This window comes from Archocentrus centrarchus, chromosome 21 (assembly GCF_007364275.1).
Source record: "Archocentrus centrarchus isolate MPI-CPG fArcCen1 chromosome 21, fArcCen1, whole genome shotgun sequence".
Lineage (NCBI taxonomy): Eukaryota > Metazoa > Chordata > Actinopteri > Cichliformes > Cichlidae > Archocentrus > Archocentrus centrarchus.
In genome coordinates this window covers 23,131,740-23,158,805 of record NC_044366.1, presented here as the reverse complement: position 1 = coordinate 23,158,805, position 27,066 = coordinate 23,131,740, and the positions used below count along the sequence as shown (strand labels likewise).

The following is a 27,066-nucleotide window of genomic DNA, read 5'->3' as shown; positions in this document are numbered from 1 at the left end:
AGCAGTAGTTAAAATCTCCAGCTGCGAAATTAAAGTGATCAATAGTTATGATTCAGTAATATAATGTACATTCTACATAATACCGTAGTTTTTGGACCATAAGGCGCACGGCATTATAAGGCGCACTATCAATGAACGGGTCTATTTTCACACAGAAGGTGCACCGGGTTATAAGGCACATGATAAAAACATATGTAGAGCGAAGCAAAAGCGCCAGGCAAGTCGAACTTTATTCAACTCATTCACAATAACTCAGAATATTGTTCAGTTGTAACAAATACAGAAAAATACCCTCACATTTTAAATTCCTCATCTTCAGTGTCTGAGTTGAACAGTTGGGCGATTTCGGCATCAAGCATGCCGGGTTCCCTCTCGTCATTATCCGAGTCAGTCTCGTTGTTGTTACTGTTTTGTTTTGGTTGCAGCACACCGCAACCATTTAATTGTTAATAAAAGGGCAACTTTTGAGACAGCCAACAGCGAGTTTTGTTACACAAAAGTTGGCAACAGTGCCGGCCGCTGATCGCTAGATTACGCACAAATATTAAATTCTCCTATCTGTTTGGGATTGGTGGTAAACAAACAAACAAACAATTATAAACCTAAACAAAAAGATTAGAAATTTAAAATAATAAAATCTGATGCCCGTTTATTACAAGTAGCAGATTCTCCTTTCAAATTCTCAAAGGATAAAATGATTGATCAATATAAAGCAGGGAAGTGACTGTTAGTTCTATGTTCCTGTATGAGAGAGGAGACTTCAGCAGAGTTTTATTTATTCAAAAAGTCATTAAGCAGTTACAATCTGCAGAACAAATTCAAGGCGCAGTATTTCCAGGAACACATGTAACAACAGACAAAGGCAAAAATACAAAGTAAACCTGAGTTACAGAGTATCTGACAAGTATGACGGCTGAAGGCTGCTCGGTGTTTAACAAAAGTTTTTCTGAAATTTTCAAATAATTAAAAAAAAATAAAAAATCCTCCTCTGCACCGGTGTGAGTCCAGTTACACAACTCATGAAAATACAAAATACACAAGCAAATAAAACACACATGTACAAAAACAAAAATATTATAACATGACACAATTAAAATACATTTTTTCCTCAGGATTCACTACTGTTGCTTTTCAGTGATGTTATTTCAGTGAGATGAGCCAGACTTGCTGTGGCTGGTGCTGTAACAGTGAGCTTCTCCTGCATAGCTGCAGAGGACAGTTTTAATGAACAGACTGGCAGTGCAGTGCTGCGTCGAGGCTGGAAGCCCCGTCACACTATGAGAGAATCCCTGCTCAGTGCAGTGCTCTGTTAGGGAAACATACCGAGAGCAACATATTAGGAACTTCACATTCATGCTCATGCAGGGTTAGTGCAGCCTGGGGATCGAGCTTTTTTACAATGCACAGAAATCATGCAACACTGTAGTGAATGCTACGCTGCTTATAGAAGGAAAAAGAGTTGGGGCTATTTAGAAAGCCAGAAAGCCTGTGTGTAATAGTTGCATGCTAGGCCAGTTTATACAGGAGTAATGTGCTTTCATTCATTGTCAAAAATTATGTAAAAAAAATACCACTGCTACATAAAGTCACGTAAAAATTAACACATAACGATTTAGTGTTGAGAACACAAATCTAGAATCCACAAAGCAAATTATGCACCTAACACTGAATGACATGATCAGATAATAAAGGATTTTTTTTTCTATATTTCTTACTGTCAGTAAATATCAAGTAAGGACCAAAACAAGCAATCTTAATCTTGATGGATACATTTGACTGTCTGTCTCCTAAGTGCTCCTCTAGTTATGAAAGAAATTGTGGTAACTTTGCCATTTTGGTCCTGAACTAACAGAATATGTGTGGACTGTCAAATAAGAAGCGTGAGCTGAAAAACAATAAAATGCTTTGGGCTATTACAAAACTATTGCTAATTATTTGCAGGTCTGTTAATAAATAAAATTCAGTAGATAGTCGACAGGGAATGACCTGGGAAAGATAAAGGTCACATTGTGGCTTTAAGTTATTTTTCTGGCAGTGGGATGATGCATGTGGGATCTAATTCAGGATGAACTACAGTTTTTTAAGCATCTAAACATTCTGGGGTTATTAATAGATAGAATGAATACTTCACGCTTTGACTTCACAGATATTGCTCGTTTCTAGATCGACTCTGCTGAATTTTGTGGTTTTTATGGTATCTGGTGACAGTAAGAAAAACACGGGCTATAGAGGCTCTTTTCCTGAGGAACAGAAGAGGAGTGAAGTCCTTGTTCCTGCTATAAGTAACTCACCAGATTCCGGCTCCTTTCTCTCTCCTCTCTGCCCCCCTGCAGTGTCTGGGACACTCCGTGGTTGGGGTGGGTATAAGAGAAGGGCTTCATGGCTGGTTCTATGGTCCTGGATCTCTCTGATCTGGGAGGATCTGCTGTGCGGTACCGGTCTGTGGTTTGGTCAGCCCTGCGGTACCGCTCCGCCTCGAGCTCAGAGTATGGAGGCAAAGAGTCCTCATCTTCTGGGCGGTTGCTAGGTGAACGGCTGTAATAACTATCGCTGCCCTTTCCTCTGGAGCTGCCTTTAGAGGGAGTGTCACTGTCCTCATCCATCCTCCCAGCACCTCTGACCCTTCCCCGGCCCCTCGCCTTACTCTCCAGCACACTCTTGAGGAAGGCGTCATCATAGGCTCTGCTTTGGGGCAGTCGAGACGGGCGGTCACTGTCCCACGTGTCTCTTCTTTTTTGCGGTACCGGTGACGGGCTGCGGCGGCCCCACCGATCATCTTCATCTCTGTAGGAGCGCCTGGGAGGACTGTAATCCTGCTCATAGGGCCGGTCTAAAGGAGCTCCCTGACGTCCATGTGCGCTGTAAGACTGAGCGAATTCCTCCAGCTCATCCAGAGAGCCCGTCCGCCCTCTTCTGCCCAGTGTCTTTCTCTGAAGGTGCTCTGATCGGGAGTTCCACCTACAGCAAGAAGCAGCCCACGTTATACATGTTCTTAAAAGAATATACAAAACCTGGAGAAAATATTTATCTTACCAAGCAGCCACCTCCAGTGCTGAAAACATGGAAATGCCAGAAACAGCCACTTGAGATTGACTCCAAAAGTGAAAAGATCCCCATAGACCCCCATGTTTGCTACTTTTGGTTGCGTTCTTATTCACAATGGGTCGCCACAGCAATCTTTAGCTTGTTAGGTGAAACCACTACTCGAAACCCCTAAACACAGCAGAAATCTTTACATCCTGGTTTAATTTCCCTTTGTTGCAACTACTTAAAATCAGCGTTGGTGCATTTTAGAGCTTTTTAATACAGTTATTCAAGAAGTACACACTCCAGTTTTGGTGAGTGAAAATAGTTTTCTATTTTAACCATTTATTCACTACACCTATTACGTTTTTTTTTATGGTCATATTGTGCTTTTGCTCGTGAATATCTTTAGATTCAATCTGTTCCATATAGCCATATAGCCACGAGTGCTCAGAAATGTCTGCTATGGAATGCTTTCTGACATTTAACAGTAAAAACAACAAACTGACAGATAATCACAAGTTGGAAACCTTCAAGTGAAGCGGCTGTCCACCTTACCTGCGGTCCAGTTCATCGTCTGAGTGGTTGCCCCTGTCTCGTCTGGGCCGTCGACTTTGTGCCGGTGGAGCTGCTCTCAGGACCGACTGGTCATCGAGGTCTGCGATGGGTGGAAGTGCCTTCATCTGGACCGTCTGATAGGTGTTCCTGAAGTCTGTATTACCTCCATCATGAAGCGAGCTCAGCTCTGATAAGCTGCTGGCTACTGGGACAAACACATCACTAACATGACATTTGCTGTTTATATTATTAGAATTAATTGTGAATGAACATGCGTCAGTTTTCAGGTATGATTTCAGCCAACCCCACAGAACAAAAGAGGAGGAGTATGATGAGAAAACTATTCATTCCCTACATTTGATTTCTAGTGATGTTCCCTGAATAACCACAAACAGTGATTGTAGATGAAAAATGTCTCCCGCCACCTAAAACTACTGTCTCAACTCAACCTCTCAACCTAAAGATGAAACCAGATGTTGTTCTTTAGTTTTCTAATTCTGAACAAGTCCTGCAAATACACCAGAATCATTAATGAACAGATAGTAACAACATCAATATGACAAACACATGATCTGTTTCTTATTACAACCAACAAGGGGACATACATTCCACAGTGCTGCCATTAGTGCTCCATACATGTCTTTTAAATACTCCCGAAAATGCAAATTCCTCTTGTTTGAGTTCGCAGCTGTTTATGAAAATTATAGTGGCTGATCTGTAGGAACTGCTGTACATGGAGCTGAACGATGCATAAATGTGATAGAAGCGAGACTCTGTAAAGAGACGGATTTCAAGTTTCCATGGAATTTCCTGACAAATATCATAAGCAGTACTTACTTTTGATAACTTGCACACATTAAACTGAGTGAGCACAGTAGAGAGAATCATGACAATTACTGTCTGAGATGTGCTAATGCAGAATATCAACAACTGGGGTTGGGCAATATGACAATAAGGTGACTTCTTAATTTGGGCACACATCATTATTGTGATGGTTGTTACTCAACTGCATATGCTCAATTAAGAACTTAAGAATTAAGAATCAATGAAGAACTTTAAATAAAAATAAAGCCTAATAAAGAACACGCTGTAATTTCCCCATTGTGGGATCAATAAAGTATCATTCATTCAAATCACTTTAGTTTGTTTGCAGATCAAAGTGAATCAGCTTTAGTGAGTGAACAGGTATTCTTGGTATGTGTTCTGTGTTCTAGTAGCTGCATCACCAGCAGAAACTTAGCAGTAGAACCAAGAATAAAAACATTTAGATGTTTTCTGCATCACTAACCAAATACATGTAAATTCCAGTGAAAAAATGATGCAGATGCAGTAACTTTACATCTGAGCTTCATTCATGACATTAGCAAAGCATGGCTTAACAAGTTGCACGGATAAAATGCATTCCCCCAGCAGAGAGTCTACATTGCACTTAAAACTTTACGTAAATAAAAGAACCAGTGGAACCGTGCTGCTTCCAGATGATTTTAAGCCAAAGCTCTGAACATAACCTGCTCCCTACCAGATAAGTTACCACAGTGATTTAGCCAGGTAGGAAAGAGAGAGCCCCTCCTGTGATGCAGAAAACTCAGGCCTCAAGCTTGACAGAAATGAAAGAGGGTGTGGTTCACATGTTTTCACATGACTGTATGCGTGTCTTCAAACTTCGTCCTGTATTAGTCATTTACACCCTGTGACTCTACAAATGAACCTTCTAGTTTGAAAATGAGAAAACATCGATAAAGGCAGATGTTTTACAAATATGCAAGGATTAGACGGTCACTAGTATGAGTTAATTCACACAAACCATGCACATAAAACACTTATGCACACACTACCACACACATACACGGCGACACAGATTAAAGCAACTGGCCTAATCTGTGCAGGCTTACGTTTGAATGCTGCCATCTCGCTGCGTGGAAACTGAGCCAGCTCCTTCTCTATGTAGTACAGAAATTTCAGTGAGTCTTGGTCTGGACTGGCTTTGAGTCGGTAACCACTGCGCACTGTGAATGCCAACACACACACACACACACACACACACACACACACACCCATGCATACACAAGGACAAAACCATGCAAGGACACACACAGACACATTTGAGTGAGTAATGTATGAGACAAAAACAAACTGTTAATAATGGATTAAATTCACAAACATGCGTGAGGACAACAGAGTGTCTGTTTAGAGACGAGGATGAGTGACGACAGATGAAATGAAGGTTAGTCATGTTTGTGTTTGACGAAGAGGGAAAAGACCACAGTCACTGACTTTACTTTCCTCTACCATTCATTTTATGGCTCTTGTTCAGTGTAACTGCTCTGGCTCCTTTTATAAAGGCTGTTTTGAACTGAAGCTTAAACAGCACCTGTACACTCGTTCAGCACCAAATGGCACTCAGACACGGCGAGAGACCACAAATATTTCTCTGAGAAGTTTCTAAAGATCAGCACTAGAACCAAAGAAGTCATGTCCTGAAAAAAGTTACATTTTTCATTTTCATCGGATTTCCATAAGTAAGATTTGGCAAATAAGCATTTAATAAGTTTTAGATGTTTTGTTGGTTTTGCATATGATTTAGATTAAATGCAAATCATAAAGGTAAAATTAGAAATGTAAAATCCACTAATAAACAATGAGTACAACAAACAACACAATAACTCCCACATCCAAATAATGTAATTATTGTAGAAGAACCTTAAACAAATGTTAAAAAAATGAATTTGAACAACATGTTTTAATTACACTAAAATAAAGAGGGTTTTAGAAAACAGAGCACGCACAGTGAAACAGAATGAACTGATCACTGCTGACATTTAAAATGCACCACACAGTTGGCTACATCCAACTAAGGAACACATTATAATAAATTAATTATTGTACGACTAGAACATAATGTACTTGCATTTATATAGCACTTAGTCTTGCTGACCACTCAAAGCACTTTAGACTGCAAATCACTTTTTTTTTAACCATACTGCACTTTATTCAATACACTTTAAGCACTTTATCTACCTCAAATCTGCGGCCAATTTAGAATCACCTATTAACCTAACATGCATGTCTTTGAGACCAGTTGAGGAAGCCCACGCAGGTATAGGCACATGCAAACTCTACACAGAAAGGTCCCAGCCATGGACAAAGTGCTGCAGATCAGTGAAAGTTTGTCACACTGTCCACCTCTGCCTCCCCTTCCTGCAGCCTTTCCTTTATCCACCATCCACATTGCTCCACCTCACTCTGCAGCCCTTCAACTCCTCAGCCCCCAAAATTCACCACATGATGAGTAAACCCATTTTAGGAAAAGTCACAAAGTATGAGATTATGGTGTTTTATTTTAACAGTTACACAGTTTTAAGATGCCAAAGGACCAAACTTGCCAAAATGACCCAGTTCCGGTGTTAAAACTATTCCTACTCAAACTCACCTCCAGCCAGGTTACTCTCCACCGAGGGGATCTTTGGGTCTGTGTAAGAGGAAGAGGCAACAGGGACCACAGTAGGTACACCAGGAATATAGTAGGGATACACGGGAACCGGAGCAGCAGGCTGTCCGCTCTTTGCCATCTTCCCCGCTTCATACACTGCATAAACAACAAACTTTCATTGCACACACTCAGAAAACACGCAATAAACAAAGCATGTCCATTTTTAAAGAGGACGCAGTGTTGTTTGCGTTACTCACAGTGTCGTGGGCAGCAGCAGGTGTCGGGACAGCAGCAGCAGCGGACGTAGCAGCAGCAGGAGTGAGGGCAACACTGGCACCAGCAGATCCCCAACAACAGCAGGAACAAGATGCTGCCCAGAGCTACGGCTCCCACAAATGCCCATTCTGGTTTACAGACATAAAAATAAAAAAAGAAGGAAGCAGTCAAAGATTAAACACTTTCTTTGAACAGTGATTGAATGTTGCTACAGCAAAGTGAGGAGTTCAACCAGTGGAGGTCAGCAAAACCAAGATTATCACACAACTGTAATTTTTAAGGTCTGATGCAACTTCAACGTGGCCACAACCTCTAAAATAAGTCACACTGGGCCAAAATCGAAAGGATTTGCACAGTTTAATGTTAAGGGAAAGGGAAAGCATGAAGGTGCATAAAGAAATCAGGTTAACAGGCTGAAAATCTTTCTCGCTTCATCGGTTGAAGTACTTTTTTTGAAATTTCTTTGTATATTTCAGATCTCAACAATTGATTTGCTGAAATGAAAAACTAAACCCAGCCTCCTATTTTCCTATTAAACCATGCTGATGATTGGCACTCTCCTCCACTGGTGTACCCAGAGGCAACAGACTCCTTAAAACAGGAAACTTTAGGGGACCTCAAGGGAAATCTGAGTGACTCTGATTCATCATCACGGTGACAACACGCTTCCTCGGGGTGAGCCAAGAATCAAAATCCCCTAACAACACATGTGCCCTGTGAAATTTCAGTCACGACCGGAGGTAAAGGATAACAACTACAACTCTGCAAATTTGGCTTCATGTTGCTTCACTAACTAACTTACTGTGTTCATATTAGGGTTAGAAGCTCCAACTACAAGGCTGCCATGTTGATTCAGTCAAATTTCTAACAAACGTCAGATGAAAACCCAACGTGATGGGCTCATGGATGTGCATTTGTTAGTCAAAGAGAGTTTTAATTGGTCAGTAAGAATTAAAACATCAGGAAGCAAGATGAAAGCTGGAAAATGCCAGGCAGAGAGACAAACACGCAGCTGAGGGGCCGTACCTGGCATAATCTCCAGATCAAACTCAGGGAGTAGATCTTGCTGCTCACCTGTCCTGCCTGCAGAGAGAGGGAGAGCACAGGTGAAGGCCGGCAGAGGAAGCAGGAAGCAGGAGTCAAAAGGTCAGGCAAATTAGATATTTGGCAGCAGGGTAGATGATTAATGATCATGCACTACTTGGGCAATGAAAGGAACTATGTTTTTACACAATCATCATGAACAACCATACTGTAAGAAAGCACTTATGTTTTAGTTTAGGTACAAATAAGTGGGCCTGGCTCTATGAGATATCAAACTTATTAATGAAGATCTTTGTTATCTATCTATCTATCTATCTATCTATCTATCTATCTATCTATCTATCTATCTATCTATCTATCTATCTATCTATCTATCTATCTATCTATCTATCTATCTATCTATCTATCTATCTATCTATCTATCTATCTATCTATCTATCTATCTATCTATCTATCTATCTATCTATCTATCTATCTATCTATAACAAAGTAACACTGATTATCTCTTCATCATGGCACCTGTTGGGGGAGGGGTATATTAGGGAGCAAGTAAACCTCCTCAAAGCTGATGTGTTAGAAGTAGGAAAAAAAGGCAAGGGTTGGAGGGAGTTGGACGGGGCAAATTGTGATATCTAGACGACTGGATCAGAGCATCTCCGAAACTGCAGCTCTTGTGGAGTGTTCCCGGTCTGCAGTGATCAGTATCTATCAAAAGTGGTCCAAGGAAGGAACAGTGGTGAACCATCTACAGGGTCATGGCCAGCCAAAGTTCACTGATGCATGGGGAGGGAAGGCTGGTCTATGTGGTCTGATCTCTTAATGCTCAATATGCTGAAGGTATTATGGAGGTTTTGCCCAGTGGTGCTAAAAATTACTACAGAATTCAGCTTTAAAGTACAGTTTGTCACATTGTGACTCTGAAAGGATCCATATGATGGACACTAAGAGATGAAATAACAAAAAGCAAGCCTTTATTGACTGTTGGCAACAAATATCAACAGATGAACTGAGTCTAAAAGAAACACAAAATGCAAAGTGACACGCAGAGATTAAAGATACTCTAAGAAAATGCTAAAACACAAACACAGATGGCAAGCATAATTAAAAACAAAGGACAAAAAGAGGACAGGACTTTTTACATACAAATGGGGCGGGGGGGGGTGAGATTGGGAAAGAGACACAGGTTAAGACAATCAGGACACTCAAACAGAAGGCAGTAAAACTGACTGAAGACATAAAAGAAAGTCAACCAAACATGAAATAATACAAAAAAACTGATACACAAAAGTAACATTAACAAGACGCCAGATAAAAGTGAGCGCAGTAGAGCAAAGGCACTAACCAAAAGAGGCGACAGAGGGAGGAACAGTTTGGGAAACAGAGGAACCTAATAGAAAAGTAACTAACTCAAAACAGTAACTGAAACTTAATAACAGAAAAAAGCCAAATGTGTTTTACTTTAGGTCAGCCGTTCTTTGTTTCTGTGATGATGTGCACATTAAATGTGCATTAAAACTGCACACAACTGAATGAACGCCCATGCTGTTAATCAGTTTACAAGGATTCAGACACCCAAACGCATACAAACAATTGAGATGTGCCAACAGACGCAGGGAGAGGGGGCAGACAGGGAGGTCTGGAAACTGGGACACCAACAACGCCAGGGCAACAATTTACCACGGGAGCTCATCACAACAAGGTCACACAAGTTATGAAACAGTGTGTCTGTTGTGCTTAGTATGCACAATAAAAGGTCAAAGTCGCAACAGAAATTCAAGGCAGTTACCTGGAGCACACAGAAAGGGGACTGCAGCAGGTGTGCTAAGACTGAGACACAGCTGCAGGTGTTGATGTTTTTAATGTGCTTATTATGAGGTTTGAGACCACTGATTACAGTAAAGACCGGTGACTGTCTGATCTGACTACATGGATAGACTAAACACCCCTTGGTACTGAGGCTGCAGAGTGTGCTGAGTAAGCTGTTATTAAGGAGGGGAAAAAAAAGCAATCTCGCTACCTTGGCCTGACACACTCGACTACATACCATCCGTAACACCAAGTAACCTGAGAGAGCTGAGGAACTGTGCAGCCCTGGTGTGTGTGTGTGTGTGTGTGTGTGTGTGTGTGTGTGTGTGTGTGTGTGTGTGTGTGTGTGTGTGTGTGTGTGTCAAGGAGTGAGTAATAGAAGAGTGCATGAGAAGCTTTTGCAAGACAAAAGGAAGTGAAAGGTGCTGAAATTTTGGACAATATGTTTTCATATTTGCACTGAAGCCTAAATATGGAGTTAAAGCCAACCAGCAGCTTAGTACTAGGACTTCTGATGCTAGTTAGAAATAAACTCTCAAAAACAGCCAGTCTGGCACAGAAGTGGTTTTACACACTTTCTAATTCCAGCTTCATAGTTGCAACGTGCAAAAGCTAAGAGGTCCAGCACCTCCGCCCCAATCAGGTTTGTTATGCTCATAAATTTAAGCCCCCTCTTCTCTCCTGTGAGCCGATTATAATCAGATTAGTGCTCAGCTAAGAGGGCTATATGAATGAGCAGACTTTACAAGCATCAGGCTGGCCTAACTTAAAGCGAGAAAACCATTTTGAGTGACTAACATCACACTGTTAGTCACTCAGACTTCAGCCTGATAATTTCCATTTCTTCATCTCTCATATTTTTCACCATGTTAACATGTCCACGTGGTGTTTTGTTCATATCACAGCAAAACAAGCAACTCCATGGATGAGCATTTTCACCAGCAACATCAATGTCTCATGCTCGCGTCACTGTGGATTTTTTAAATGCTGTAAATGCTCCACCAAAACAGCATGCGTTCGGTTCTTCCTGATTTTAAATTTAGGCACTGTGAACCAGTTTTCTCTCCATGTAGTGAGAGAAATTATGAGTGAAGCTTGCAAATGCAGCAGGAGAGTAAGGGTAGGGGCTGCAGGCAAGCGGCTGAGAGATTAATTTGTATGCTACTCAACTGTACATGCTAAATGAGGCAAAAGGTAAAGTCGCACCGAAGCTTTTCTGGTATGAAGGGAATATTTTCGTGTAATTGTAATGAACGCATATGATTTTTAAGGGCTTAATCAATGCTTGGGGAGGACATATGCAATAAAAGCTCCTGTCTGCTCTGACGTTACCGAGTCAACAACTTATAGTTTATAGATTATCTCCAAAATCTTTCTCACTTAGTGAAAATGCCACTTAAGATTTACAGTAAGTGATGACTCTGATCTTAGTACTGAAGTGTTAGCTGTTCTGTGTAGATTTAGAAGGTTTGTAATGACTAACCAGCAATAAATACTCCACAATGACCAAATGCCGTGTAGACAAACACGCAGCTGTTCAGCTGAAGGTACGATCCCCTACAGTCTTTCGGGGTCTTCATATACTCTCTAACTGACTTGACATGCAACAGCTCCATGCCAGCTCTCCAATATGCACCACTGGCTAAAGAATAGAGTCTGTCATGGAGGACCGGGGCCACGGAAAGAGGAAAACACCCTTTGGCTGTCTCCATGGAAGCTGTTGTAAGGGCACTCAAGAATGCAGCACAATTTAGAGACCACTTCTAAACCCTACACTAACAACATGCGGAAAGAAACCTACAAACAAACAAACAAATTAAAGGGAACTGTAACCAGTTTGCTTCAGATTTCATATCTTCAGCAGAAATGTAGCACATGCTTACCGAGCACCAATAATTCCAAGTGGTCCTCATTCTTCCCCTCCAGATCATCAGCAATCACAACTTTGCAGAAATACACCCCACTGTCGCCCCACTGCAGCTCCCCAATACGCAGGTCTGCTTCTGCAAGGGTTAAAAAAGAACAAGAAAAATTATATTTTTACATATTTATAAGTATAAGAAGTCAAAATGGCACATCATATTCACAAAGGAAGTATTTTAATGCTGCAGTTTAAAAAAAAAAAATTGATCTGACACCACACAACTCGATTTTGCACCAAATTAGAGGACTATGAAATGAAACTCTTTCAAACTCAGTGAAATCCTATTGATAATTCAGTGGGAAGTTCGGAGTGTCTTGATCTTTTCTTTTTCATGAAACTGAATGAAACCACACAGTATTCCCCCCACAAGGAGGTTAGCTGATTGGTTTGGTTTCTCTCTGTTAGCACGATAAATCTAAAAGTTTTGGAATGATTGTGACCTTCGATGGAGGCTGATCTAAAGATCTAATGTTCTAATTCAAGTTTGGACTCAATCCTGAATTAAGAAATCTTTGGAAAAATTGCAAGAGAGGGAGAAGTCGAACATTTAGCTTCATGTCTTCACAAAAACATAGCACTCATTGTCTGGATGTTCTCAAGAAAACACCACAAACTAATCTGGATCTCAGATATGCTTCTGTTTCCAAGGACTTGTGGTGTGGAGAGAATTTTCTGTCTTGGTCCTGGTGTCGATAAAATACTGCCAAACATAAAGAAAGTAATTATCAATCTAGATTTATTCTGACATTTCCTTTGGTCTTTATTGTTATTGGATTTAGCAACAACAAGAGGGCATTGTTGAAACATTTAAATAGAAGATGTGTTTTGGCCTGATAAGGCCTGACATTTAAAAAGAAGCCCACACATGAATGCGAGTGAGGGCAGGGGCTTCTGTGTGGTACCTACATTATTGTAAGGCTAAAACAGAAGAGGTTTATTTATAGAAAACACCATCAGCTCTGACTCGTGTGGCGATCAAACATCTGCAGTCTTTCACCTTATTTCATAGAGGATAAAAGCGGTGACATTACTGTTTATGATGGTGATGTCTCGTCCTTTGTAGTGCTCGGCCAGCGTCATGGAGGCTCCCTGCGCTGACGCCACTACCCGAACTGTGCGGGTGCTGTCGGAGCACTCCAGGTGGGACTTGGGTCCCAGCGCCGAGGCCTTGATGCCCAGTTTCTCCGACAGGGTGAAGGACTCCTGAGTGCGGTCTCGACAGTAGGACTTGTACCACCACTGCACCACCGGGGGCTTAATGGAGGATGTTTGGTACTGACATGGGAGGACCACAGACTGGAAGAGGATTGCATACTGCTTTTGCTCCCGCACTGTGACATGCACGCCATCACATACACACGCTGATGCACACATACGAACAAACAGAGAAAGCACAGGTGCTTTATTTAATCTGCTAAAAATAGAAATATCAGTTCAGTTTGACTGTTTAGTCATGCAAACGTTAAACATGCATGCAGCTAACTTTAGCAAATGAGTTCCACCTATTCTGCAGGAATGAATAAGGGACCTTCACAGAGTTTACTCACTCATTTTATACCCCACCAAGGGTTATTCCAGTATGAACACCAGATCTTACTAGGCATTTAAATTAGCCCCATTTAGACCAAATTCAAGCTTAAATATATTTATCAATAAAAAACATAAAACTGATTTGCAGAAATTATACTTTTTCTTTCAGCTGCTCCCTTCAGGGTTTGCCACAGCAGCTCATCTGCCTCCATCTGCCTCACCCTATCCCTCACATCCTCCTCTGTCACACCAACCCTCTGCATGTCCTCCTTCACTACATGCATGAGCCTCCTCTAAGCTCTTCCTCTTTTCCACTTGCCTGTCAGCATAAGTAAAAGATCTGAATACCTTTTCAACCACTGCTTAGTTGCCAGTTTATTAGGTACACCCAGCTAAACTACAGTGTTTGAATAAAGTGTCTCTTCAAGTCTTAAAAACTGTTTTATACAACTTAACTGTCCACTTCTTGGCCATTTTGGAGACTGTAGTTTTGTTGCTGATAAATGATAATGCAACATTGGCGTTAACGGGAGTCACTGTGGCCCCTAAACTGTTTAGTTAGTTATTACAGCTCAGGCTCAGGTTAATTATTCTGTTAACAGCATCTGCTTTGGCAGTAATTGCAGTAACTTGTATAACTGAGAAAGATGCTGATTTTGGCCTATGCAAGTCAAATTTTGGGAAGTACCCCCCATGCCTCTCTGGAACTTAAAACAGGTCATTCATCAGCTTGGGCAGCTAGTTTTAAAGCATGATCTCACTTGAAAATTGCAAAACAAATGGAAATGTGATGAGGATCCAACTATCCTGGTGTGTGTGTTTATTAATTATTATATTGGGCTACTTCCTGCATTAAATGCAAATATAATGGTCTTATTGCACATTTTAGTTCATAGTCTGTGTTTTGTGGACATTGTGTGCCAGGTGTTCATATGCTCTGGTGCTGACCCTGTCATAAAGTGCTCTCGTGATAGAACTTCAGGTGAAGAAAAGAATGCATGACTAGCAGTACGTAATAAACTGGCAGGTGAGTTTAGATGAGAACAGTTTAAAAACAATAAAATGATGCAAATGACAACTTCATGACTAAAGCAGCAGCCACATTTCTTGGTTATTTGTACAGATGACTGATGATGATTCTGCACTTCAGAGAAATGGTAATTTGCATCACATCAAATTCAGAGGAAAGACGTGAACAGAGATTAGGTGTGTGGGGGTCCTCTATTGCTCAGTACTGGGGTCAGGAAGGTTAAATTCCAGTGTGTGTGGGGGGCTGGGGAGGTCTAGGGAGAGGCAGGGGATTGTCATCACAGAGGGAAGGAGTGGAGCAATCTGATGGGTATTATTTTGCTAGTCATATTAGCTCTAGGTGGGGCAGGAACTTGCTCTAAACATTTCCCAGAAGACAGGAAATCAAAACTAAACCAAGTCCACCAGCTTGCATCTCCTTAGGGCCAGTAAGAGGAGAATACACCCTGTGTTTAGACATTTATCTAAAATGGGCAGCTCTACAGTATTTGTCTGATAAGTAGAATAGTGTAGAGCTGTCATTTTCAGGCAACAGTTAAGACCGCAAATAATTATTGTTCCCCCCTAGAAGGCAGAGCCAAGGTAGAGGAATGTGATCACTGCTGGTTTTTTTCTGTCTGTGTGTGTCAGCAAGATTACGCAAAAACTACCAGGCTGAATTCCATAAAGCTTGGAGGAGAGATGGAGGAAAGGAAGACCCCCGCTACATTTGGGTGTGGATTTAAACTACTTTCTTTGAAACTGTGAAACAGGGTATTGGTCTTGTTGGAGAAGATGTTATCTATAAAAATGGCCCCTTATAATTTCTGAGTCCAAGCTGAGGATTGCAGCTGCTGTGTTTTGTTTTGGGGTTTTTTTTGGACTTGTCCAACAATCCAAAACTCAAAGATGTTCAATTAACAGTAAGAGGAAGCTACTTTCAGCTGCTCCCTTGTGAATAAGGGGTCACCACATGTTTAATTTGGCTTTTTTTTTTTTGCATGTAAGACACCCTTGTTGACACAACCAACCCTGAAAGGATTTGCAACTCCTCTCTTTTACTTGTTAGGCAAATGTGTAAACCACTATACTGCGCCACGGAGCTGCAATAATATTGGTATATAAGTAGCAAATCTTTGCATTTGAGAAGCTTAAACCAGAGTGAATAAATCAGCTGAAATAAATCAAGAATAACTTTAATAACCGATTTATCAGTTAGTCATAAATTCCAAAAGTGTAGGCCTGTGCACCCCTCCCTTCTGCAGGTGGTCTTTGCCTCCTTTAATAGAAAAAAATGTTGTTTTTTTTTTCCTTTTATTATTTTCTGGTGTATTAGCAACATGAACAAATATCTACCAGAATAAACAATAATAGCAACTGAACATTTGGAGCTAAAAATACACTAAAGAAGAATAATTACTTCTGTCAGCTTTTCGATTAAATGACTAATCATTTAGACCAGAGTTTCAAACTGAGTTCAGCTGGTCGTCAGCTCACTTCTTCCTCTGATACACTTTAACCGCACAAACAGGAGGAAGGGTGACCAAACTCCTAAATTCCTCCCACAGAAAGCTGTGGTCTTCCCTTTGTTTCTTTTTTTATCATGGACCAGTCCATTGTTAGGGCTTCCTCTCTCCTGTCCCACTTGAGGAGCCGAGAGGGGGAGGAGGTCACAGACTCCCAGCCAATGGGAGCGCCCGGCTTTCCTCCAGCTGGATGTGAACAGACCAATTAACCACAAGAGATTTAAATCAAACCGTTACCCCGTGAACTGGAGTTTATGAATATCATGGGTTTGAGGTTAGGGGAGTGAGGAATGCAGTGACTCCTGAATGCACCATGATTACACCTGTTAACCATTGTTTACTGTCTGCTGTGACTCTCTGTCTGCTGTGACTCTCTGTAGGTTAATGACCAGGTTTCACAAGCAGCAAACACTCTCATCTCCCCCACCTGCATACAGTGGACTGGCCTCAATACATAAAGGCCTCAATTAAAGATTAGATGCCAGTTTAAAACGGTGTGAAAATAGTATGTGGTCACAATTTTTTTCCAGGTCAAAGCCCTGCTCTTGGACGTTTCCTGAACATTCAGTTTTCCTCTCCAAAGCTGTCACATTTCCTGTCTTTACTTTGCAATACATTCCTTCACTTTGAGTCATTAGCCCAACAGAAAAGTGATAAGGCTGAATGTAAGTGCCACAATTTCGCAAAACACTCACAAAGTTTGCAAAAAGTGACATCATGAGTGTATTCTTCACAGATGCACTATCACAACTGCATTTCCAGCCCTCATGGACCCCGGTACACTTAAATATACACACTTATATTAAGTATAAGGAGGATAAATGATTAGTGGCTTCATTGTTCTGACTATTATATTTCAGGCAAGACAAAGCCCAAAGTGATAGATCACTGCTATTATTCAATCTATAACTCAAAGACATGCAGTTTATTAATATAAATAACAAAAACAAGCTTAATTTTCTTATATTTTGGAAGCTGAAACCAGGTCACGTTTGGAACTTCTGCCTGAAAAATAGCTACAATACATTTAGTATTTAATACTGTACTCCAACATGTACTTTCATAAAGTACACTACAGCACAAAGACGTGCCTGTAATAACAAAGCTATAACACCTTAATCAGTAAAACATCAGAGCACCACAGCATACAATCGACACAATATTAAATATCACAAAAGGATTACTTGGGTTGCCTCATAAATGTTTATGAGGAAAACCATCGCTGTAACAGAGAATCTATTTCTCTTTATTCACACAAATAAAACAAAAAGAGGCACTTTGCTGAGTCTTGTGGAGCCCCTGGGTCTGGGCTAAGCACCGAGTTTACATGGGACCAACCTGTTGCGCCGAGTTGTAAAAAAAAAACCCAAAAAAAACATTTTAACATTTTAATTTAGAGGGTAAGACTTACCTGAGGCTCCCAGAAAAATAGCCAGCCGGTAAAAGTTCATTATATTGTCCTTTTTTTATAGTAAAGAGCAGTTTAACCGTTTGTTAGTCATGTCGTTTTCCGCTGACTGCGGCTGCTGCAGACCGGACTCTGACTGCGTCTAACGGGACTGTACCACTTCCTTAGGGAGGTGAGCTCCGGCACAAACGCTGCACCGCTCTCATTTAAAATACTGATAACTTCATCAGCCTGAACTCCGTATTCAGCAGAAAAGCACTCGGCGCTCGGTGAGTTGTTATTTTAATGTCTGGGTTGCAGGATAATTTCGGTCGCTGCAGCGGGTTAAACAGAGGGGTCTGCAGGGGCGATTCTAGGATCAAATTTTTAGGGGGCTCAGCGCCCAATTATAATGTCATACATATAGTGCCATGCAATTAGCATTAATGGAATATGCTACTTGCAATGTTACTTTCAAAACCAGCCTGTTTAGTTGGATGACCTATTGTAATGTCTAAGAATAATTCAGATTGAATAATCACAGATTTTAATATAATACAACATTTTAGAGTGGACCCTTTAGTTATCAACCCTGAGGCAAAGGCTTCATCTTGCTGGTCAGAATTTTCCAAAGTAAATTTTAGAGCTATTTGTAGTTAAGCAGAAAACGTGTACCACATTATTTCAGCCTCTTAACCACATAGAGGCAGTCTACCAAATCATCGAGCAATTAAAGTAACATTATTCAACATAGACATAAAAATCACAGGGTCACGCCATACATCTGGACAAGAAGCAAACTGGTAAGAGAGCAACTTTTATATTATGGTTTTCAAATTTATACAAACCCTCTCTTTACTGTGCAACATCCTGTTAAATGCTACTATTCATATAAATGAATATATTCCATGTGAAATGTCTACTGACATTTTTAAATGTATTAATGGAAAACACACAAAGCATCTATGAAATACATGTTAAAATTTTTTTGTTTTCAGGCGCCTGGGTGGCTTAGTGGTGAAGCTGGCGACCACATACACATGCCGCGGTGTGGGTTTGCGTCCCGGCCCGTTGCCAATTTGCCTGCGTGTCTTCCCTTGTATTTTCCCCCCATTTCCTGTCTCTCTCCACTATGATAAAAGCTGCTGTGGCAAAAAAAAAAAAAAAAATATTTTGTTTTTCATTTGTATTTATTTTTTTTGCTGAGCAGTCATTGTTTTTTTTCCAACTTCACTATCTGCCCATTTGCTCACCTCAGCAATGTTTTCTACATAAATGCATAAACATAAAAAAGAATCAGTCAGTTTATTATTTGCTTTGATTTTATTTTCTAACACAATACAAGCGCTTTTGAGCCAAAGGCGATCTAATCACAAATTTTTGGTTTCATATAACACCATAAGACAAAGTTTTCAGTTTAAAAAAATTCAACAACAAGATAAAACAGCAAATTATTTCAGCCATTTTTATTGGTAAAATGGCTCACAATCACAACATACACTTTAATCATAAGCACAAAAAGAGGCTGAAGTCAAAAATACAAAAAAGTACACATTTAGCGAAAGCCAAGTTAAAAATCCAAAAATTAGTAAATTATTGCAGTAAATGTATCAATAATTACAACCTAAGAATGATTAAAATCTGAGCATCGGATACAAGGATTAATCAAACTTTTCATTAAAAAAAAACCTAATGATACATTCACGTGTTTTAAAGGCTATTCTGACAGCAAATCAACTTCCTTCACTTAAATCTGATTACTGATGTATGCATTTGCTGTAATACACATCTGATTAAAGACATGTATTACAGTAATGTTGTTAAATTAATTAGAACATTGTTTATGTACAAGCTAATTCAATACCCTGGGGTGGCTGTGGTACAGGTGGTGGAATGGGTGGTCTACCAGTAAGGTCGGTGAATTGATCCCTGTCTGCCAAAGTATCTTTGGGCAAAGTACTAAATCCCAAGTTACCCCCAATGCGTCCACTGGAATTTGAGTTTATGTGTGTGAATGAATGAATGAATAAATGAATGAATGAAAGCGCTTCTGCATAGATAAACGCACTGTATATGTGCGTGATTGGATGAATGAGATTGTACTAAGAAAGCACTTTGAGGGCTCAAGTGAGCATAAAGACACTATATAAGTGCCAGTACATTTATCATTTTCTATTCAATTCATCCCTTGAGCTAGGTGTGCTTTTGCACAGTACTGTATAAATCAAAATGACTCCCATTAGTGGATTAACTTGTTAAGCAAGTTTGGTTAGCTCAGCTACAGAGGTCTGACCATGGCGAGGGCTTAGAGCCAAAAGGGGCGTAAGTGACGTTTCACCAACTTTACAGGAGAGCCAAAACAAAAAAAAAAATTGACCATAGTTTGCTCTTACTTTGCATACTGATTTTAGTTTTTTAAAACATGTTTCTTTTTATAAATTCATGACACAATGCTTAATGAACAATAATCTTGTCTTTGTCATAAGTGCACTTATGCTCTTTTGGCACCAACTTCTTGTGTGCATTCAGAGTTAAGTCTTTTTGCTTTTGTTAAATAACTCTATTTCCATTAATATTTTACTTCTGTAATTTTGACAGTATAGCGCACACCAAGAGCTTTTGTTTTACACACACACACACACACACACACACACACAGACATTTTGATGAAAACGTCACTTAGGCCCCTGTGGCCCCTATGGCTCCAAGCCCTTGATGGACTTTGCAGGTCTGATCAGGTGTGAAGTAAAAAAACAAATAAGCCAAAAATGAAAACAGTAAAATATTTTGAAGTACATAAAAAACAAATTTGCATGGCTTTCAAAAAGCATCCAGTAACACAAGGTTAATCATATTGATTTCTGTCACCATAATCAAGTCGATCACGGCTGCCGCCATATCGATCACCACGGTAATCTCGACTGTAATCATCAAGTCGATCACGGCTACCACGATTATAGTCACGGTGATCATCGAGGCGATCACGACTTCCGCCATAACGTTCGCGCTGGTCATCAAGGCGGTCACGACTACCACCATAGCGTACACGCTGATCGTCAAGGCGATCCCGACTACCACCGTAACGTTCACGCTGATCGTCAAGGCGATCCCGGCTACCACCGTAACGTTCATGCCGGTCATCGAGGCGATCCCGATCATCGAGGCGATCCCGACTACCACCGCAACGTTCACGCTGATCGTCAAGGCGATCACGACTACCACCGTAACGTTCACGCTGATCGTCGAGGCGATCGCGACTTCCCCGATAGTGATCACGTTGGTCGTCCTGGTACCGGTGAGAGTCGATATCACTGCCCTTGCCTTCGTACTTTTCTTTGCTGCTATTGTTACTGTGCTGATCATCTGCAAACGTCAGTCCAGTTTCTTCTACTCTGGAACTTTCTTGAGGTGCCACATTGTTATCTTCATACTGGCTGGGATGTTTTTTCTCACTGTTTGGCTTGTCGTCTTGGTATGGTTCTCCACCTTCGGCGTAATACCTCATTTCTTCTGGGGAACTAGGACACAAGCATAACACATGAATGACTGGATAGTTGAATGACTTAGATACTTAAAGTCAACAATTGCTGAAAGTGGTTTGTAGTGACAGAAATATCCAGGACATATGGTACATACCCCTCAGCATATTTCTTCTTTTTGCTCCTTCTCCGGCAGAGACAGAAGATGAGAATCCCTGCAACCAGGAGCCCAGCGAGGACTCCTCCAATTATAGCTGCTGTGGATCCAATTTTCATGCTACCTGGAGAACAAAGTAGGATAATACAGTTAGGTCAGGGTTAAAACCTTTCAGCCAACATTTACAGCTTTGCTTTGAGCTATTTCTGATTGTCAAATTATGCTTTGGGGAAGATGACTTTCAATTGCAGGTAAAACGTTAGGCAATTTAAATCACCTTGTCATGGTAAAATAATAAAAATCTCAGTAATGACTGTAATGACCAGTATGTCATTTAGAATGCTGTAAATTTGGCCTTCTTGTGGATGATTCCTCAGACAAGCTTCCTCTTTTCAAGTAGTCATTGCCTTTATAGTAACATTGTATACTGTGCTTTTAACAAAAAGGGTGCTATCAAAAGTGTTACTAGCATCTGATTTCATTGGAAGAACTCGCAATATCTTTCAGAATGAATCGAAACATAGGGAGCCCCAAATTGTCAGGTTTTGTGTGGTAATTTTAAAAAGAATTTCATTATATTTTCCATAGATGGAGTAGAAATAATAGTTATGGTATAATTTCTATATTTTTAGAGGCTACAATTATAATGAAATACATTTCTTTTAAGTATTAATTATATAATTAATAGTTAAAGTGGACTTGCATTAATAATTAATTAATGCAAGTCCACTTTAAGGTACTTGCCAGTTTGATTTCACACATTAAACAAGCATCAGCAGAGAATTTCTAACAGTCACTGTCAACCCCAATAGTCTGGCGACCTTTCCAGGGTGTACCCTGCCTGGTACCCTGGTACTTATATAATGCTTTTCTACTCTATTTGAGCACTCTGTTACTACAAGCCTCATTTGTCCACTCACACACACATTCATACAAGTGTGTTTTTTCTGTACTTAAGTACTTTTAACCTAACATTCACACTCCAAATAGATGCCTCGGGGGCAACTGGGGGTTCAGTATCTTGCCCAAGGTCAGACCATCAACCTTCCAATTAGTAGATGACCTGCTCAGGGCTCTCCTGAACCACAGGCGCCCATAGTTTTGTGCTTCCTTATGAAGCCTCGACATGAGCGTTTGGTTGTTGCCATCTTGGTGTCTTGAAACCGGATGTAAAGACAGAGGTGAAACTGACTGGGAAATTCCGCACTCATTATGATGCCTTGTTAACCACATGTCGTTAGCCAGTGGGCATAACTTGGATAAAACTCGAAGACTTTCTGAAACTGACTGGTCAAAGTTTACAAACTGGGCTCAGCGTTTTATTTAATATGATCCAAAATGAGCAAATGAGACCATAAACTCAACAGGACAGTGTTTATAGAGGTCAAGTCAAAAGCTGTTATACCATAGACTTCTATAGGACGTCTATAGTCTTTTAGCAGCTACAGTTAGCACCCCCTGGTGGCCTTTAAAAAGAATGCAGGCTTAAGCCATTACCACGTTGGCTTCACTTTCCATACCGGGATGCTATGGCCATCTTTTACGCTGTTTGATGGCCACATTAAAGTAGACCTGAGGTACATTAGTTGTAGAAAGTAGAGTTACCCAAACAACCTAATATTTGCGGCTTACATTACAGAAAAAGATAAAAAAAAAAAGTCATTTTAAAACCAAACAAAACTGAAGAAGTCCAAAGGCTGACAGGCTTGCTCTGCCTCTTTAGCTAGATTTGGGAGGACTTAGTTGTTTCAGGCAGCCTGATGAATATAAGTCTAATACGTTCTTTTATCTGTCTTTTAAACTCCCTTTTAGCTATGGAAGCCTGTTTCTGCAACTGAAGAATTTTTATTTTTTATTTATGCATTTTTGCCATCCATAAGTCAAAGGTTCAAGTTAGTACCTTAAAATTTCAACTTAATGACTCGAAACTGACTCACTCAGAAAATTTCTCTAAAAATTTCATGATACTTAGTAAGTTAAAATTTTAAGATATTTAACTTTTTGACTTAGCTATTTTTTTTTTTAACATCCAGAAGCATCTACTACATTTGGAACTAAGATTTTATCTATAATGAGTTTATAAGAGAAATTGTTCCAAACCAGCCAACTGAGTGAACTGTGGATTCACTGTGAGAAGAAGTAAAAAAGCTCACCGGGAACCACAGCCAAAGTGAAGTTGCAGCTGGCAGAAGCGATTCGGTTTTTTGATGTGCAAATGTAGAACCCAGATGTCTCCCTTGTTATATTGAAGAGAGATAGAGCTCCATCCTCTGAAACATAATGGCAAAGATTAACTGAAACAGTGCCGAGAGATGCTGTGAGATCATCAGCCTTTTTCTAATTTGCTATATTTACACAGATGAAAAGAAAAGAAAAAGCCCTGCGGCAGCCCCATAGGCATATACGTGTATGGTAGAAATGCATACTTTGAAATGCTTTTGGTGGAAATTGTCTGGGAATGTTGTCGACACTGTAGCTCTTCCAGTCATAGGTGGGTTCTGGGGACCCCTCCTCAGACATGCAGGTGAGTGTGATATTGTAAAAATACTCAGCACTTCCCTGAAGCTTGCAGATCGGTGGCGATGGAGCCACTAGAAGATAGAAAGTTAATAGAAACAACTTGCAGCAAAATGCTGTTTTGATTTCACATCATTGCTGATTGTATTTTGGGCTGAAAGAGGCCGCTAATCCTCACCCAGGACCAAAAGGGTAGTGGTGACAGCTGGTGTTCCATCATCATCACCAGGAATAAGGATACTGCATTGGAAACGACGATTGTCCTGCATGGTCACCTTTGTTAAGTGCAGCGTGCTCACTTGATCGTTTACTTCCATGGAGGCTCTGCCTTCATAAGATGGTGCAATTTCAACTGGTTTGCCACTCCATTTGGAGGCCACAAGTTTCTTGCGAAATAAAAACAAACACAAGATATCTGCTTAGTTTAACGTAGGTTGAAAATGCATGTCTATCACTGACATGGTTCAAGTAAATCTGATTTTTACAAATAGTGTCAACATACAGTGTGTTCCATGCAGTATAGCCTGTAAAGCCCTTTACAGCACGCACATGAGGCAAATATATGATTTTGTTGTATATAAGTAAAACTGACCCACTTGGGCAAATAAAAACTAAAAGTACACTTTGTGTGTGTGTGTGTGTGTGTGTGTGTGTGTGTGTGTGTGTGTGTGTGTGTGTGTGTGTGTGTGTGTGTGTGTCATCTGATGGGTGAAGCATGAAACCATACTGAGTCATTCACCTATTCATCATCCACGGGGACAAAGGTCATTACTATATGAGTAGGAAGGAACCACGTTACATTCAATGAAAGTTTAGAACACACTTTTCTTTTCATAGAAATTCTGATTTACTAAAACTGTAATTGTTTTAAGTCACCTGACTGCAGCATATTCTAGATTATTTATGTTAACACCAAAAACAGTCCTGAAGTCATCACTGATCCTTCAGTAAAATCAGTTCTGCATGCGCACATATTTAGTATACGGCTAAGTTAACTTCACACCAGTGGGTCTCCATCAGTGTCTGGGAAGGCGTCCCATGTGAGGACATAATCAGTAGTGGCTGGATTTGCTGGGATCCAGGAGCAGATCAAGTCAATACTGCCTCCTCTTGCAACCTCGTATTCTTTCTGTGGAATGGAAACCTGCACACTCCTGCAACAGGGCAGCACTGGAATAAAAAAGAAATACACATAATAACACAACCAATATATTTTAGTTCCTTGTTTCATTAATCTGGCCAACTCAAAGCCTTTAATATCACTTTTGAAGGCAGTGAAACAGACGTGAAACAATATCCTGTTCTGGGTGAGTATGAAGAAGTTGGATTAATGATTAACAGAGGTGATAATACCATTAAAGGTGTGGCAAAGGCTTTCATGAAAGAGAAAAATATATTGGCATAAAGCATACCTGTGAGTATCAGGAACAGCGTTTGCCATCCAGGGTGCTTTTCCATCGTCGTTTCTAAAAAGAGAATAAAAACATCCAGGCATTAAAAAAAGGAAAATTTATGCTTTCAGTTCAAGAGCGAGGAGCTCGCCTAACCTTCACGGTGAGCTCCCAGGTGTAGTGAAGTTGACTCTTCCAGGTAATAAATTAGTAGCTACCGGTCACATGTCACCTGGGATCCAATCACTGATCTGCTTCCCTTTTGATTAAACCTGGAAACTAGAGTTGAATGTGATAAACAGGGCGTACAGAAGAAAAATAGCTTATATTCAATTTAACGTACAGATAGACAGACAGACACAAAAAGGAAGTTTCGTGTGTCTCTCGAGTATTTAAGTGTTATTAAATGACAAAATTGTGGGAGAGTAAATCCCAACATTTTGAATGGATTTTGGAGTTTGACCTTCCTAGAAAGCTCGATTGTCTATCAGCAGCTGGTGTTGTGCTCAGTTTGACCTGCAGGCTGTAGTGTTGTATTGAAAATGATATAGCATGTGTCAAACAGTAGTTTCTCTAGTGCACCTAATATAAAATGAATGCAAATAAACAAATATTGAACCCTTTTGTGACTTCCTGTGGTGTCTCATTTTGTGCTGAAAGATGGGTAAGCTGAAGCTGTTTGAAAAAGAAAAATGACTGTGTGAAGGATTTGTGCAGTGGGAGAAAAGTGACCTTTGCAAATAATACAGTGTGCTCACTCAGAGGCTTTTGTGGCATAAAGTTACAAATTGAGATGCAGCCCTTGTTGATGCAATCCTACAGGGTGAAGGAGTCTGAAATCTTGAAGTATTCAATATTTCATAACCTTGACTTAACATCAAGCCACCAGTGACTTTAACCATTTCTTGTGTGAGAGAACCTAATGCTGGTATTTCTACTTGGTGAAAAAGAAGGATGCAGTACCCAAACAATACACTAATGAGGCAGACCAAAGGTATTTTCACTGTGGGCTCCCCAAAGGACTGAAGAAGAATGGCCTCAGAGTGATATATGGGCTATTAATCTTTGGCTCATTCTTCTATTCAGTGTTATTTCAAGGTGGTGACATTGTAAAATAAAAAAAAAACAAAAAACGTTCCATTACTTCATACTTTCTTCTGAATGATGTTTTATTAAACTATTAGAAAACTATTTGGGTCCAGCTCAGGATATAATGTGATAATATTTTGTCCTATTTCTCCACATATGATGCAGGCCAAAGGTGCCCACTGCTACAGGACATTCTCATCTTTGTAAAAAGTGTTTTGAATGTACATGTTTACATTTTCTAAAATGTCCCTGAAATTTTCCCTGCAAATTTATTCTAAAAGGATGTTAAAAAACAAATATTATCTGAAAAAAAAAAATCTTTTTTTTTTTTTTGAATTTCATATTTTGATTCATCTGACCACAGAACAGATTTTCAGTTTCCCTCAATTGAGCTTTTAGCCCATTGTATATAAACAATATACAATAACAGTTTGAGATGTAGAAGAGGCAGTGACATTTGGTGCCACAGCAGTGATGATTGTGCAATAACAACAGCATGAGTGTGTGCAAGGATTGATGGAGGAAGGGCAAATTCTTCTTTATATCATAGAGCTTTAACCTGCATTTGTGGATGGCACAGTTATGTGTTCATAGAGAATGATTTCTGTAGGCGTTCCTGAACCCATGCATTGATTTCCATGACTACATCATGCCTGTTTTTAATCCAGTGCTGCCTGAGGGCTGGAGATCACGCACACAGATTTCTCTGATTGTCTGAATCTTTTGATCATATTATGTACTATTGACAATTAAACATTCACAAGCTTCACAATTTTACATTGAAGAATATTATTCTGAAAGTGTTCCACAATTTCTAGATGCATTTGTTGGTAGATTGGTGAACCACTGCCAATCTTTACTCTGCCTCTCTAAGATGCTCTTTTTTTTTTGCCAAATCATGTTACTGATCTGTTGCCAAT

General features: G+C 40.1%; 2 protein-coding genes across 6 annotated transcripts; both read right to left on the bottom strand.

Annotated features, from left to right (window-relative positions):
• Positions 1-436: 436 nt before the first annotated feature.
• Positions 437-17,852, bottom strand: ildr2 (immunoglobulin-like domain containing receptor 2). Of its 5 annotated transcripts, none has more exons than XM_030757494.1 (10): positions 17,538-17,852; positions 13,094-13,423; positions 12,022-12,141; positions 8,315-8,371; positions 7,270-7,416; positions 7,013-7,168; positions 5,475-5,588; positions 3,583-3,787; positions 2,292-2,958; positions 437-1,306 (listed from the first exon to the last, which is right to left on the bottom strand). In XM_030757494.1, exons 1-10 carry the CDS (start codon positions 17,575-17,577, stop codon positions 1,271-1,273), a joined length of 1,872 nt encoding a protein of 623 aa, XP_030613354.1. In that variant the 5' UTR covers positions 17,578-17,852; the 3' UTR covers positions 437-1,270. The 5 variants fall into 5 exon arrangements, with proteins under 5 accessions (XP_030613354.1, XP_030613355.1, XP_030613356.1 ...); XM_030757495.1 differs by having other exon boundaries at positions 3,583-3,784; XM_030757496.1 differs by lacking the exon at positions 8,315-8,371.
• A 1,758-nt stretch (positions 17,853-19,610) lies between these two features.
• gpa33b (glycoprotein A33 (transmembrane), paralog b) lies at positions 19,611-25,225 on the bottom strand. The gene is made up of 8 exons (XM_030758847.1): positions 25,214-25,225; positions 25,079-25,132; positions 24,670-24,836; positions 23,845-24,052; positions 23,576-23,740; positions 23,303-23,419; positions 21,150-21,273; positions 19,611-21,031 (listed from the first exon to the last, which is right to left on the bottom strand). Exons 2-8 carry the CDS (start codon positions 25,122-25,124, stop codon positions 20,359-20,361), a joined length of 1,500 nt encoding a protein of 499 aa, XP_030614707.1. The 5' UTR covers positions 25,125-25,132; positions 25,214-25,225; the 3' UTR covers positions 19,611-20,358.
• Positions 25,226-27,066: the final 1,841 nt, after the last annotated feature.

What these genes read in the sequence shown, in the direction of transcription:
- gpa33b (XM_030758847.1), bottom strand. Translation starts at nt 25,124, where the DNA reads ATGGAAAAGCACCCTGGATGGCAAACGCTGTTCCTGATACTCACAG. An exon ending in CACTTTGGCTGTGGTTCCCG is followed by an intron (nt 21,274 to 23,302) that starts GTGAGCTTTTTT and finishes TTTGTTCTCCAG; the next exon opens with GTAGCATGAAAATTGGATCC. An exon ending in AAGAAGAAATATGCTGAGGG is followed by an intron (nt 21,032 to 21,149) that starts GTATGTACCATA and finishes CTTGTGTCCTAG; the next exon opens with TTCCCCAGAAGAAATGAGGT.
- ildr2 (XM_030757494.1), bottom strand. Translation starts at nt 17,577, where the DNA reads ATGAACTTTTACCGGCTGGCTATTTTTCTGGGAGCCTCAG. An exon ending in GGAGAGTAACCTGGCTGGAG is followed by an intron (nt 5,589 to 7,012) that starts GTGAGTTTGAGT and finishes TGGCATTCACAG; the next exon opens with TGCGCAGTGGTTACCGACTC. An exon ending in GACGATGAACTGGACCGCAG is followed by an intron (nt 2,959 to 3,582) that starts GTAAGGTGGACA and finishes TTCTTGCTGTAG; the next exon opens with GTGGAACTCCCGATCAGAGC.